The following is a 16,449-nucleotide window of genomic DNA, read 5'->3' on the forward strand; positions in this document are numbered from 1 at the left end:
AAGTTATCAAAGTTTTAGATAATGTTTAAAAATGAATTTAACTTAATTTAGTATAAGAATTTTGTAAATACTATTTATATTGTGTTTTTTCCCTTGTAGTTGTTAGAAGCTTATGTTATATGTAATTTTTGTTTATATGTTATTAAAATTTTCTATGCTTTTAAAGAACATTAGAAATAAATAGAAATATCAGTTTTATTAAGCAACATCTTTTTTGACAGGCAACAAGTGCTAGTCTCTTCAGGCTTCAACAGAACAGTGGCGTTAGCATGTTTGGCAAACTATAAATATTATTCATGCGTAAAAGAAAATAAAATGTTAATAATTGATTGTCTGCATCTAATTAGATTGCCAATGTCACTGTTTCGTTAGGCCCTTTTTGCCTGTCAAAACAGCTGTTGCTTAATAAAACTGATACTTGCATTTCTTTCTTATGTAAATAGCTATTTATTTTGGTAAATTGAGCTATCTAAAGTAGTAATCTGCAAATACACTAAAATAAAGTATGCTTTTAAAGAAACATAAGGGCATAGATGAATTCAATTTATTTTTTAATTACTAGAAATAACATTGACTCTTACACATTACAGTTTTATTCATAAACTACAAATCAGTTTTTATAGAATTAAAATGTCTTATAAAAAGAATAAAAAAATAACAAAAAACTGTTTTTTTCTTTATTTTTTTTAATATTTTTTTTTTTTTAAATTCTTTCTAACAGAATTTTCTAAATATTCCAAGGAATGTTTCCTGAGAGTTTAAGGTATTTGTCTCAAAAAACGTAGGAGGAGATAGATTTTTCATGAAATTCTTTTTTTGCTGTTTTAGTTAGCTCCCATATGGAACCTATTGTAGTCTCCAACTTTGACCGGCTATAAATCAAAAGTTATTTTGAATTAAAAAAATTGTAAAAAGCGTCTTGTAGCTAAGTTAAAACCCCATAAAATTAGATCAAATTGTGAAAAAAGTAATTTAACTTTCCCTATGCCCTTAAAGTTTTATTTGTAATTTTAAAATTGTTTTTTTCAATAAGTTGTCTTGCTTTAATATCATAAGTGTTAGAACTTAAGATAGTGGCTATGTCTTTTTTTGAATAAAAGTTTACATACCCCTAAAATGTTCCAAATTGTGTTTATTGCTAACAAAAACAATTGGTTAGGTTGATTAACCTCGAAAGGTTGTTGCTCAGGGACTTATGGTAGAAATTTTCCTTAGAAACCATGTAACACCATTATAAATTTCCAAAATAAAATTTTAGCATGTCTAATAACAGTAATTTAAAATGAATTTATAAAGTTTGTAACAATAAAATTATAAAAAATAAAAAGAAATAAGAGAATAAAAAATAAAACAGTAGTTAGTTTAAAGATTTAACTAATCTGAAACAGTGGTCTTCAACCTGTGCACCTGTTTATTTAATTGTGCACAGGAAATTTAGTAAGGCAAGAAATATTTTTTATGAAGTTTGTTTAATCTTTTTCTATTAGAAAAGGTTTACTTTAGCATAATGCATAATTTTTAAAACTTTATTTATATATTTAGACACCAAAAACAAAAAAAAAGATGTTTTTTAATTTATTTTATTAGTCTGGTCATAGTGTGCACAGAGTTTATTTTCCACTAATTTATTGTGCACAGATTTTGTAAAGGTTCAAGAAAACTGGTCTATATATTCAGATTTAAGTTTCCTTTTTGGTTCTTGGTTCTAATTTAAAACAGTTTTTTAAGCTATACAGCATTTAATTTGAGTTGAAGGGAGTTATGAGACATCAATGCATAATTTTCTACTAATGATATTATAGTTTAAATTAGCTCAGCCACTTCTGAACATGCCAAACCTCACTTTTTTTTTGTTCTGATCATCGTTTTAAAGTGTGGAAATCAAACTGTGACGTTGTTGCCAGTTTATAACATGTTGGCTATCTTTGCTGTTACTATCAATCCAAAATGCAGCTATCATCTGACTAATACACCTAAAGCACCAAGAATCTACAGATGTAGGTAGATGTAGGATTTGGAATTATCAAAGTAGATGGTTAAGTTTGTTGAGTATTTGTCGGACATAGACACACTTTTTAGGATTAGCCTTGTTAATCAGAGACTTTGTTAGTTCTAGTAATAGGCAAAAAAAAATATTGGCGAAAGTCAGCAGAGCAGAAGCCTGGACTTTCGTTTGCCGTGAGACAAGCTCAAGTTTAACAAAAGAGTTGATCATGCCAATTTGATCATCAGACCACAAGTTTTCGATTGACTTAGACATTGGTTTTGTTTCGAAAAACTAGGTTTTCAGTCTTTGGAAAGCTTGTGGTCTGATGATCGAATTGGCATGATCAACCTTTTTGTTTTCTAGTAATAGGGTCAGAAGGATTTTGCGTTTTTGGAAGCTCAATATAAGCAATTTTTCATTTGTCTGTACGTGTATTCAGTTTTTCCTTATCATAAATCTTCGTAATGCTCTTATTTATTATTAACTTTGGAAAACTTATTTTTCATGTTTTCTGTAGTTTTTTAGTATGGGTCAGTGCATCATCAGACGTTAAGTCAAAACTTTTGTTTAAAACTAAATTTTGAGACACAATAATTAGATTTTTATTTATTTAAATAACATTATTCAAAAATCCAACACTGCTAGCCTCAGTAATTTTAGTGTAAGAACCTAAACTAAACTTTCTATCAAAAATTAACTTACAGTTAAAATTAGGAAGTGATCAAGTGTCATTATCAACAAATGGTCTAAATCTAAAGCCAAAAATTGTTTTCTTTCAAGCTAACACACCATGAGAAAACACTTAAAGAAAAAATCTCAGAATCCCTTAATTTTTAACTTGGTAACCTCATTGACATCATTTATACTTATAAAATTTTGTAGAAGTTTTTAGTACAAGTTTCATGCTTTAATGTCATAGTTGATTCAAATAATCAACAAACTCTAAATTAGAGGTGGGCAACCTAAATAACCAACAGGCTAAATCCAGAAAAAATTAGTCCTTGGCAGGCCGGAGAATTTTGAGTTAGTGATCTACCAGATCTAGCTGGATCCTTGTTTAGATTCAGATCTGACTAAGTACTAATTTTAGATAAAAATCTGGATCCGACTGAAAAATAATTTCAAAAAATATTTGGGTCCTGCTGAATGCTAATGGATCGGGTATTTCAGAATTTTGAATCTATTTAAAAATTACTTATTTATCAAGCATCAAATTTTATGTAAATGTTGATTGACTATTCATAATTCTATATTTACTATAACTCTGAGCTTAATAGTATAAAATTAATGAAATTATATTGTAATGCTACTTAAAATATATTTTATACTAAATAAAATTTAAACATGTATATAACATCTTTTGTAAATAGCTGTTTTTTTTTATCAAATCTAAATTTCATTATTCTACATGTAAAAATTGCAAAAGGTTTTATCTCGTTATTTTTAAATACCAAACTCCTAGCATTATTATTTTTTGTTTTGCCTAAATTTAAAGTTCCAAGTTTTTTCAAGATTCTAGATTGAATAGCTAACCTGATACTACAATCTAAAGGAGATATAGAAAAATCTATTGATATAAAATGTTTTGTAAAATATTCAATCCAAAAGGTTTTTGACAAAAGTTCCAGACTGATTGATCAAAAACTAGTCTGAATTAAAAAGAAAATTAAATTTAAAAATTGATATGCCCTAAGTTTGAATAAATTATCTAAAAGCAAGCTTAAATGCCCAATAACATCAAAAAATGTTAAAATACTTTATGGAAACAAAATTAAATAACAATAATAAAACTAAATTTTTGCCTAACATGTTTAAAAAAATAAAAACTATCCTGAATTTGCTGAGTTTTTAAAGAATTTTAAACTAGCAAGAGTTATTAAGCAGTCTTGTAGAATTATTTAGCTTTAGCTCTTTTTAGTTTATATGTTTATACTTGTTTTGTTTCAGATATTTTACATTGTTATTAAATTCACTTAATTCAACAAGGAGATATTCTTCATGTAAAATATCTTCTTATGGTTGCAATAAAGTGCCCAATTCAAGAATGAAGCTACCAAACGCCAGATGAATCATGTGAGTTAGTTTGCAGCCTTCTGGGCCTGCATAAAGTTGAGCTTGAAAATAATTCTGGTTCATCAAAAAGTGTATCAATGCCAAATTAACCTCAATTGATTTGTCCAAGAGTGAACCGTGGGATCAGCCAAGAAATATGGCTTGATTTCATTTGCAGGTGGGAGGCATTCAAAATTAATTCGAACATAAGCAGCCAGAATGCAAGCATACAACTGTTTCAATGTGCGCATGACAAACTTGGTGATCTCATGTTGGCAAATGATCTTAGGTTGATTGCTAAGTCATAAGATTATGTAGCTAAATTGATGGAGTCAGTAGCAGTCATAAAACTTGCAGTTGGTGTCAGAAGAGAAGAACTGGTAAGCTTGCATCAAGAACACAATGAACCTTTTAGAACATTTGCAACCTGTGTTTGAAGTAAGGCAGAAACTTAAATTTCTTTTACAGTTAGTGAGTGTGAATGTGCAATAATATTATTTATGTCAGTGACTGGGTTTTTTCTCTTGTATAAAACAATGGTTAAACTTCTAATTATAAGTAGAGATTTTCCCACTATTGGTTATCAGCTACCTCATCATCATTCTAAAGTTGTTGCAAATTTGAGGCATTCAGCGCACCAAGGTGTAACATCAATGCATGCTTGTGCCCAACAGATTTTATTCTGGCCTGGGATTACACACGACATTGAATCAATTCAAGAAAAGTGTCAAAGCTGCAACCAAAACTTTCCTTCTCAACCATCGTTACCACAAAAGTTATTTGATCCTCCTACAAGTCCTTTTGAGAAGATATTTACTGATTTCTTTCCAATTTGCTGGAAACAATTTTCTAGTAGTGGGCAACATATTGTCAGGTTGGACAGGAATATTTCAACACCCAGGGGAACATCTCAAACAGGTTTGAGTGGTTTGATAAAGTGCCTACAAGAGTTATTTTCTAGACTTAAGAGTGCCTGAGTATCAATTTATGGAGGACCAGAATTTTCGTTTAGTTCAACAAAGGAATTTCTCAAAACCTGGGATGTCATACATCGAGTAGCTTTAGCAATATATCAAAGGTCAAATGGAAGAGCAGAAGTTGCTGCAAATCAAGCAAAAAAACTCCTAAGGTCCAATGTTACTGAATCAGGTAGCTTAGATAGCAATAGATTTATAAGTGCAATGCTTCAGTTGAGAAACACCCCTGACAGCGACTGTAAAGTATCCCCAGCTGAAACTATACATGGACTACAGCTGCAAGATGGTTTTGCTTTTTTAAACAAGCTGGACAAATTTTCCAATCCTGCAGTGCGACATGTATAAAGAGAAGCATGGAAATTAAAAGAAGAGGTACTGTGTACAAGATTTCTCAAAAATGCAGAAGCTATCAACCACAAAGCTCGGAAGTTGTGACTGTACGTTGGCAGTAGGTGTCTACTACAAAACCAGAGCGGCAACCATCCACTTAAATGGGACAGGAGTGGAGTTGTTATGGAGGTGTTTCCACATGATCAATTTGTGGTGAGAATTGATGGATCACAGAAATTGATGCGAAGGAATATAAAGTTTTTGAGGTTATACAACCCAATCTCAATGAGTATCAATACAAAGGCATTTCATGGTTGGCGTCGAGATCAACCAAGTTCACAGGAGGACAATGTAAGTCATCAATCTCCTGATTCGCCTTCAATATTGTCAGATAGTTCGATTGATGCTAGAACTGATGAGACAAATGAAGCTGATGGGGATAAAAAATTTTTTTAGGAAGAGCACATTACTGCTCCTATGGTTACAATAAAAAAAGAAAGTACCACTTGCACTGCGTAGATTAAAAGACTTGAATGCCCCAGGTCCATATTTGTGATATTAACAAATCTAGAAGGGATTCACGTTAAATTTGATACGTTTAATTGTGTTGAATTTAATTGTAATGTTTTTTTTGCTGTGTTACAGTTATATTATTTAGTTGTTAAAAAATCCTTTATAATAAAGCGTTTTCTTTGGTTAAAACTAAGAGAATTTTATTAGTATATTAAATTTATTTTAATTTGAAATAAATGCTTTTTGTTACTTATCTAGATTCCCTTATTTGAGCTTTGTTTTACCTTAAGTTTATTTTTCCTTAAATAACGTGAACGGGATGTAGAGTTATTAAGCTTTAGCTCATTTTAGTTTACATGTTTATACTAATTTTGTTTCAGATATTTTACTTTGTTATTAAATTCACTTTATTAAACAAGGAGTTATTTTTTAAGTCCGAGTGTGAGGCAACCTTTATCAAATTATCAAACAATACAACAAAAGTTAAGTTAACAAGCGTAAAAGTTTCTTGTACTTTGATTACAAATTTTATATTTATTAATGCAAATTTTAAAATATAGTAAAATGTTATTACAAACATACACAAGTAAATTGGCTAAACAAATCATACTTGAAGTTAATGATATAAAATATTTATCAAATGTTCATCACTAAATTTAACCATGTAATTAATCAACAAGTCCTTTTAAAAATCAATAACATAAAAGAGTGCAAACTGTAGTCTCAATTTGGAATAATTTACTAAAATGTAAAGTTGAGCAGTTTGACTTTAAATAATTGTCAAGTTATTTGTTTGAAAAGAAATTTTTTTAACTATTTGTAACAACTATAAAAACAACTCACTACTTATCTGGGAAAGACAGCAATTTTTGACACATCTATTATTTATGAAAGTCATTATGGTATGTAAGATCATCAAAGTTAGTTAAGTAAACAAATTGTGTTTAGATAATTCGAGAGAGGAATATTTTAACTGACTTGTAACAGAACAAAATACTAGAACCAAACGGTGTTTTTATCACTATACAAAAATAAAAGGCCATTTTTGAAAACGTTTCAGGGTCATATTCTTACAGTTTTGTTTTGTGAAAATTATGAAAAAAGGTTTTGTTAATTTTTGTAATATTTACATTGGCTGGCTGGATTTCATTTGTAAAATTGCTTTGCGTTAACTTTAACTCGTGGTCACTTTAACTCGAAGGCTGGTCATTTTTGTCTGTTGGACGGATTCCATTTAAATTAAAAAAAAAAAGTTTTGGGGCCGATCATATTCAACGTACCCACCTTTAGAGTAGGGCAGTACGTTGTCCACACCTACTCTAAAGTCTGAAAAAATCTTTGAGGTTAAAGAAAGATTATGTATGATTATAAAGCTAAAAAAAATATAAAAAATAATACATCAAAAAAATCAACTCAACTTTTATTAAAACAAAACCATTTTTGATTGAAGTATTTTCAAAACCTACATCATCAAGCATGTAAAATTATAACTGTAAAAAACAGAAATTTGCACGTAGTAAAAGTATATCATAGTAAGATGTAACAATAATGATTAACTCAATAAATTTGTATGAGATATTTGCTAAACACAAATTTTAACTGTGTTTAAATTGAAAAATTAAGCTTTTGGTTTAAATACTATTTTTTCTATCTAAAAATTTTAAAAAACTAAATAAAGTTTAAGTTTAAAAGTTTTAAATATATTGAAACATTTTAAAATGTATGTATAACTAATAACTTTGAAACTAATTAGAAATACTAAATATTATGATTCCATATACTTTAAAACTTTAGAAATTTATTAAAAAGAAAGGCAAGGAACTTAAGAAAACTCAAGTTATAAAATTTTGACTTGAACACAATAAGGTAATTTGAAATGCATAGCTAAAAACCTTAACACACTTACTTAAATTAATCATTTGTGAAGCAGTAGTTTTGTATTTCAATTAGAATAACATTACAAACATGTATTAACAGTTTTTGTGTTTGTTTATGCATTTTGGTTGATTATAGTATTGGTTTTGATATTGTAAAGATAATAATTTGTTTTAAAAATAATAGAAATTGAATAAAATAGACGAAAACAAAGCAATATTGTATTTTACAAAACAACTACTGGTGTAAAAATTTAGACAGTTTTTTTCATCAAAAGAGTCGGGGCAGCAAGCTGTAGAGGTATGCCAACCCAATCGAAAATTTTTTTTTTAGCTTTTAAAATAATTTGGAGTTTTTTAATGATAAGAAAAAGAAAAATGTCCTTTGCTCTTTCTTATGCAGTGTTTCCCAAACTTTTTTTCGGAAGGCCCCCTTTCAAGAAAATGAAAAAAGCTTTGGCCCCTTCCAACAAGATTTCTCAAAAAACTACCAAGTACACCTAAGACTTTATTTTTGCTGTTCACCATCAACTCCAGAATATCTAGTGTTAGTTTCAAACTATGGCCTTATGGCCCCCTTACTATTCATGGCCCCTTTTTGGTTCCTTTGCTACTAATGGACTTTGCTGCTAAAAACTCACTTTAGGAACTCTAGAGCTTTAAATACTACAAAAAAAAAAATAGTCATGATAGTTTATCATTAACAAAGAGTTTTATATAATACAAATATAATTGATTCGAATCTTTATCATATTAAGAATTTATTAAACATGTTTTTTGTGTAGATAGTATTAATATTTCAAAAAATTTAAAACTAATATATTAATTCAATTATAATACTAATTTAATTTGTAGATCAGAAGATTTTGAAAGAAGTCATAAAATTGCTCTGTTGGAAAACAATAGTCAGTTAGAATTAGATGAAACAAATAAAATATTAAAAAGCAAAAATCAAATTGAAAATGAAAAATGCTTTCTAAATTTTTCAAAACTTGGTGTCACTACTGCATGCTACAGTTTTAAGTAAGTTTTTAAAAATTTAATTTTATTTACGTTTTTATGGTAGATATTCAAAAAAAAAGTAGAACATCGTTTAAAAAAAAAACTCTGATGCCTTTTGATATCAATTTTTTACTTTAATGATGAATTTTATTTTCTTTAAATTAGGTTGTCATGTTTATTAGTTTATGAACAAACTAAATATATTTTAATTATTGTCATGATAATGATTTACAATTTTTTGACAATTTAGGGTATAATAAAGGGAAATCACTTTTTTTGAAACTTCATCTTATTTTGTAGAGTTTTAACTAAGCTACAAGTTGATTTTATGTTTTTTTTTGAATTCAAAATATTTTATTAGATATACTATTAAAAAAACAATATTTAAAAGAATGTGTTGAACCAAATTTTTCAAAATAAATTTTTTTTTACAAATAATCCAATTTTTGTTTTCAGATAAATAAAATAAAGTTTTTAATTTCTTTAAAACAGAATTTTCTAAACATTGAAAGGAACATTTCCTAAAAAGTTAAGGTATTTATCTCAGAAAACGTAGGAGACTTTTGGTGATATCTAATATCTTGCTGTTTTAGTTTTCTCCTCCCATATTATGGAACTTACTGTACACTCCAGCTTTAACTAGCTATATCTCAAAAATTATTTTGAGTTTTAAAAACCTGTAAAAGCATCTTGTAGCTTAGTTAGAAGTGTAGAATACAAATCCAAGTTATGAAAAAAGTGATTATTGCCCCCTTCCCTCATGCTCTTAAAGTAGGAATAAAAACTTAAATAGTAGTTGAAAAAATCTTGTAATTAACTTTTCACTTAAAAGCTTTAAGTGCGCTTTTTGTTTTGTGTCCTTAGTTCAATAATAAAACAAATAATTTCATCAGTTTCTGTTTTCTTAACAGACAGGCATGCCAAGCAGCTTGTGGATTTGAAAAAAGAGTTGTAAATTCTGCTGCTTGGAAAACGGACTTGTCAATAGGAAAAAATTTCAAAATACCAATTGTTGCATATGCTAAAACAAAACTTTCAAAACAGCAACAATCGTGGAAAAAGTTTGTTTTTTATTTTAACACAGCTTAGTTTTTATCTATAGTCAATTTTGTTTTATCCAAGTTTCTATTTCTGTTGTATGATTCTATTCAATAAGAATAATTGAAAATATTTATAGCAAACGAAATATCTCTTAAAAAGTGGTATAGAATTTTTTCACTTTTATCAACATTTATCATTTTCACCATAAATAGTTTTTACAGAATTTTAAAAGCTATGTAATAAAATTTTAATGAAATGTTCTTTTCAATAATACAAACAACTCGTAGGTAGCAGTTTTACAAAAAAAAATTTAACAATTTTATGATCATAATGAAAACAAAAGTTTTTGATTTTTTTATTAAAAACAGTTGAGTAATAATTTTAAACGAAGTTTTTTCAATATTTTATTATTCATTAAAGATTAAGCAGATAAATTTTTAAAATGATTGCTTAAAAATCGTTGGAGGAGATAAATATTTACTGAAGAAGTTTTTTTTTGTTTTTTTAGTATGCGCCTTTCATAAGAAACCTATTAAACTTATTAATTTTGGTATTAAAATATTGTAAAATACAACTTGTAACTCAGTTATTAATGTAAAAATAAGATTATCTTAAAAAATTCTATAGTATGATAAGAATTAATATAAAATTTATTTATTCACACTAAGGCAACAATGTTTCACCCCTAAGGGATCTTCAGGCCTGCAAAATAAAATAAATATAAGACGATGGATAACTAAAAATATATAATAATGCAAGAAATTATAATTGAATCGAATTAAATTAAAAAATACATTAAAAAATACATTAAAAAATATAGTGTTATTACTTGATAATTAACTAACAAAATTAAAAAACAAGATAGTCCTTGCACATACCTATGATAAAAATATAGAAAAGTATTAAAGAAAAACTCCATAGAAAAATTTGATAGTAATTTAGTAGTTTTAATAGAATACTTAATAAAAACTGCTCGTATTTACTTTATGTTTTATGTGAATCTTTAAGGCTGGCTGTTAAAACTATAAAAAAATTGGTAGTGCATCATTATGTTTTGTTGTTTATAGGGCATACATCTTTTCGGCAGTTGCATAAGTTTTAAATAGTACTGTTGTTTTTGTTTACCAATACAACGAAATATAACAAGTATTTTATACAGCTGCACCAGTAACTAAATCATAGAACAATAGCTCACAGCAGGCACGTAGCTTGGTGCGTTTCTGCAGCAACGTATAAATTTTTGCATAAAAAAGTGCTTAACCTCAGCTTATTAGCTTAAAAATAAGCTGCTTTCTTTGCTTTTAGTATTCATATATACTTAGTTTTGCACTCCTAAGAGATAATTTTGACATATAAAAACTCTTTAGCACTTTTAGTGTCTTAAAGTTTAAACCAATTAGATTAAACTAAGTTTTAAACGATTAGGTCATTTTCAGACTTCTTTATTAAAAGAATTTGCAATTCAAAATTAATCTGAAAAAAATGTTAAGCTTTATTTCTTTAAATGTGAGTGAACAAAAAAGTATATACAAAGTTAGCGAGCTTTTTCTACTATAAGTTCACTCAGGATGAATTTTACTGGAAGTTGCATAATATTTTTTCTCAATAAAAATTATAAATTTACAATATAACTAGTATAACATAATATAAAAACCAGCAATATATGCAACAACTTGTATTTTAAAGAAGATGAGGTTCAAAATAAAATAAAAAAAGGATTAAGTTTTGAATATGTCAATTAAACTCACTGAGTAGTATGTTGCAAGATGTAACAGTGGTTGATAAACATACAAAAATTATAAACATTTTAATTAAAAAAAAACTTAACATGTAAACCTTTGTTTGAACATATTCTATCAGAAGTATCAACTCTAGATTAAGGTCAAATAATTTTTTTGAGTTGAATATTGCAAGATAAAATCTCAGTGGTTGACAGAAACAGAAAAATAAAATAAAAAACATCCCAAGTATTGGTGATTTCATCTTTTGAAGTTTTATTTTAAAAAATTTGAAGATATAATATCACAAAAAATCACACAACAAGACAAATAGCTTTCAACATAAAAGACAAAATGAAAAAGTCTATCTAATATTTGAACTTTTTTTTGTTAAGATAAATAAGTTAAACTTTTTAAAATAGTATTAACGAATTTTAAATTAATTATTTAAAAGTTTTAAACACAGTTATTAGCATAGTTGAAGCATTTGTGTTGTTCTTAAATAGGTTTAATTACTAAAAGTCAGTTCTAATTTGAAAATATCAGATTTTTCAGTGTAGTTTTAAGTTGGCTTATGTAAAAAGTTAAATTTAGCTGACAAAGGCTTAACTGGTACCACATTTTTTACAAAAAAATACTTTGACTTTTATTTAAAAGCTCAAACTATAAAGTATGAAATGCTAATTAAAGATCATAAAAATTCTTATTATGTTTTGAAATACAGTATTTTAAGAACATTTTTATATTATTTATTATCTCAGAATTTTGAACTATATTATTCTAAAGATTTATGTTTTCTTAAACAATTAACCTTGTATTTTCATTCAAAAAAGTTCTAACCTTAAAATATAAAAAAAGATAAAAGCATTTAATAATTAAAAAGCATATTGAATTGTTTATGATCAGGGTGGCCATTTGAACTAAAATAGTATGTTTATTTAATGAATAATGTTTAATATACAGTTTTATATAGTTTTTATGCAATAAATTCGTTTTCTATGCTTAATTTTTTATTGTATGAAGATTTATTCATAGTTTTTTTTTTTAATTCCTAACTTTATAAGGTTTTTCTTGATATCTGTTTTATTTTCTTTTTATTAACAAGTTTTAAGACAATTTACAAAATTTATATAAATTTTAAATTAGCATTCTTTATATTTTTCATTTAGCTTATCATTTCGATAACTATATTTTGAATTTATTTTGTTTTACTACTGTAAACTTGATACACTATGAGTGGTATTCAACAAATTAGATTGTTTTACAGATTTTTTAAATGTATTTTTTTTAAACGAGATATCTTAAGCTAACCTTTGAAGTTGCCCACCGACATTTTTGCAGCTTTGTGATTATTTTTATAAATTATCTGTTTTAACAGAATTTGCTGCTGATTTTATGATAAAAATTTCAAGATTTTCCAAATGTTTCATAGGGACACCCTATTTTGGGGTGTATAGCAACATAAACTGCCTTGCATGCAGTTATTTCTCATACTTCAGCATTCAATTTTTTCTTGAAGTTTTAATATAACTGCATATTTTTAAATATAAAATACAATAAAGTTAGAGGTAAATTACGCCCTATTACGCAATCACGCGTCGTCCCTAACGTTTTTTGTTTTTGCAGATTCGTAACTTTTTCGAGCTAGCTACGTCTCTGGCTCACAGTATCAAAATATTAAAAAGAAACTACAATTCCAATATATTAAAAAAATAATGCAGCTGCCGAAAAGATGTATGCCCTATAAATAACCAATGTCTACAATCTAATCTTATTTATAGAGCTCTCGTAAAAACAAAAAAAAAATATATAAATGCTACTGGATATACAATCGTAGATAGATATTGAAATCATAAAATATCAATCACAAAAGATGGGAGCCGATCATTTCTAACCCGCTATCATTTCTAACCCGATCACTTCTAACCCGATCATTTCTAACCCGATCACTTCTAACCCAATAGCTTCTAACCCAATCATTTCTAACCCGATCACTTCTAACCCGATCACTTTAAACCCAATCACTTCTAACCCGATCACTTCTAACCCGATCATATCTAACCCTATCATTTCTAACCCGATCACTTCTAACCCGATCACTTCTAACCCGATCATTTCTAACCCGATCACTTCTAGCCCGATCACTTCTAACCAGATAATTTCTAACAAGATCATTTCTAGCCCAATCACTTCTAACCCAATTAAACCCGATCATTTTTAACCCGATCATTTCTAACCCGATCATTTCTAACCCGATCGTTTCTAACCCATTTACTTATGTTACGTTTTTATTTTTCAATCTGGATCTCATGCAAAAACAAACTAGTCTTAATGAAGTTATTAGAATAATAAAAAGAAAATAAACTTTTAGTTACTTTAAAACATAATGATTTTAATGTGTTACGTAAAAATATTTTTAGTATAAATTTTAATTTTAGTATCAACTTAACATAATTTTAATATTTTTTTATTACCGCATTTTTGATTTTTTATGCTACACATAATTTTAGTTTTTTTCTATTATTTTTTTGTTTTTTCAATACACTTTAAGAGACGTTTTTCGTTAATCATATACAATTTACTAAATTGTTTACTTTAAAGTATTTTGAACTTTTCTTTGTAGGATTTTATAATAAGCAGTGATAATTATATTTTAGTTGGATCTTATTGTAATTAACGTGACTACAATAGTTTTAACATAAGCAAATTTTAAACTATGTAAATAAAACTCCTACAACTGTCATATTCAGATAAGAAAACTTTTATATTACGGTTTTAAAACTATATTGGAAGTCTAACGTAAATGTTTTATAGTTGCTTACTAATGTATTAACCTTTTATAGTAGGGTAGTTTTAAGTTTCATCTTAATAACTTATACAAATTGTTATGCAACTTAAATAGGCCTATCAAGATAATGGAATTCAAACAAACATTATGAGAATTTAAAAACTTTTGTTATACTAAGTGGAAAATCATGGTTTTTAATAGAAACTAGCTATTAAAACAGTTATGTCATATAACTAAACCGCAAAAGTTGTTATGTCGATTGACCGTCTAAATTTCACATCATTAATAAATTCCTACTTAGTTTTAGAGCAAAAAAAGTTGTTTAACACTAATAGAAAAGAAGAAAAGTTTATTTGTATAACAAGTTCGAGGGTAATTAAATCTCGCCTATGTTTTAGTTGCGACTTAAATTAGTACTTTAATTGACAAACATTTCTTTAAAATTACTTTATTATGAGCAGTTGAATAGCGTAAGTAAAAATAAAATAAGTATTAAAAATAAAACATTTTGAAACAGAATAATAAATTAATTATAATTAGATTAACTACAATTAGGAGCAGAATTTTATAAAAAACCCATTAAGTTCTTCGTTTCTTTTAATCAAATATTTTTCCAGACGATTATTACACAAAACATATTAATTTTTTATTCAATACAGTAAAGCCAGCTAGCAGTCTATTGACTTTATTCTCGGTAGGTTTTTGCACCTCTAAACTTCTATAAATATGATAAGTTTTTTCTTTATTAAAAATTTAAATCTATATAAAAGGTTTCACAATACAAACTGGTTTTATTATTTTGTTATATAGTTTAATCTAATAACTTATAATTACATTTCATATTTATTGATCGCTAAATTATCTAAAGTTTTTGTGTTTTAAAAGCCTGTAAAACAATAACTTTCAAAAGATATTAAGAAAATTATTTAAAAAATATCTACTATTAATCGTGAGAATAACCGTGTTTTTGCAATTTTAAATTTTAAAAACTTTTAAATTTTTATGAAAAATGTAAACTTATTTTACCCTAAATAAATTTTATCGAGTAAATGACAAGTTATGAATATTTAAAAAACCTTCTACCTCTACTTTTGGCTTTGTATTAAACAGTACACACTTTCGTTTAAAGAACTTAGAATTTATTGATAATAATTTCTAATGAAACCACCATTATAATTATAGTTACTAAATTTTATTAACTGTATTATTAAAAGTTACATAAACGCTGATATTAGTATTTTTAAAAAGTTGTACTTCATATAAATTCTCCCTGAATTTGGAGGCAAATTGGTAATTTGGTTTCTACACTTAAAAATATATATTAACCATATAGAATCATTTTAAAAGAAAGTACAGAATAGACTTTAACCACTGCGATACTCAGAATATTTCTTACATTGAAGACTATCAAAACTTAATACTTAATCTTTAGAATACAAAAGACTTATACTTTTTCTAAAGCTTTTTAAAACTAATTAACTACACTTAATTAACAATCCAATTTTAAACTTTATTGTCAAAACAATAGATGAACCAATTAATATAAACAACTAAATTTTAGTAAAAGCTATCTGAACATTAGGTTTTATTTTAAACAAAATAAATTAAACCTACAAAAAACATTTTTGTCGAGATTAATTTTTTTTTTAAACATATCCTTATCTTGAAAACTAATAAATAATTATAAATAATAAATTTCGGGTTAAATATGATCGGGTTAGAAACGATCGGGTTAGATATGATCGGGTTAGAAACGATTGGGTTAGAAATGATCGGGTTAGACATGATCTTGTTAGAAATGATCGGGTTAGAAATGATCGGGTTAGAAGTGATCGGGTTAGAAGTGATCGGGTTAGAAGTGATCGGGTTAGAAGTGATCGGGTTAGAAATGATCGGGTTAGAAGTGATCGGGTTAGAAGTGATCGGGTTAAAAGTGATCGGGTTAAAAGTGATCGGGTTAGAAGTGATCGACTTAGAAGTGATCGGGTTAGAAGTGATCGGGTTAGAAATGATCAGGTTAGAAATGATAGCGAGTTAGAAATGATAGTAAATCTAAAAGATACACAATAGTATTATCTAATTATATATGGAGCTTAAATACCAAAAATGTAATTTAAGTAAAGAATTGTTATAACAAACAAACAAGAAGCAAGGTTTAAGTCATAAA

At 27.0% G+C, this 16,449-nt stretch overlaps 1 protein-coding gene across 1 annotated transcript in view; it reads left to right on the top strand.

Annotated features, from left to right (window-relative positions):
* Positions 1 to 16,449, top strand: part of LOC145829310 (DNA repair protein Ku80-like) — a 38,495-nt gene that overhangs the window by 4,511 nt on the left and 17,535 nt on the right. The window contains exons 6-7 of the mRNA XM_082937074.1: positions 8,589 to 8,756; positions 9,647 to 9,796. Of these exons, the coding sequence (XP_082793200.1) occupies positions 8,589 to 8,756; positions 9,647 to 9,796 (318 nt within the window). The remainder of the gene's footprint in view (positions 1 to 8,588; positions 8,757 to 9,646; positions 9,797 to 16,449) is intronic.

This window comes from Thalia democratica, chromosome 2 (assembly GCF_965202585.1).
Source record: "Thalia democratica chromosome 2, ktThaDemo2.hap1.1, whole genome shotgun sequence".
In the NCBI taxonomy this organism is placed as follows: Eukaryota; Metazoa; Chordata; class Thaliacea; order Salpida; family Salpidae; genus Thalia; species Thalia democratica.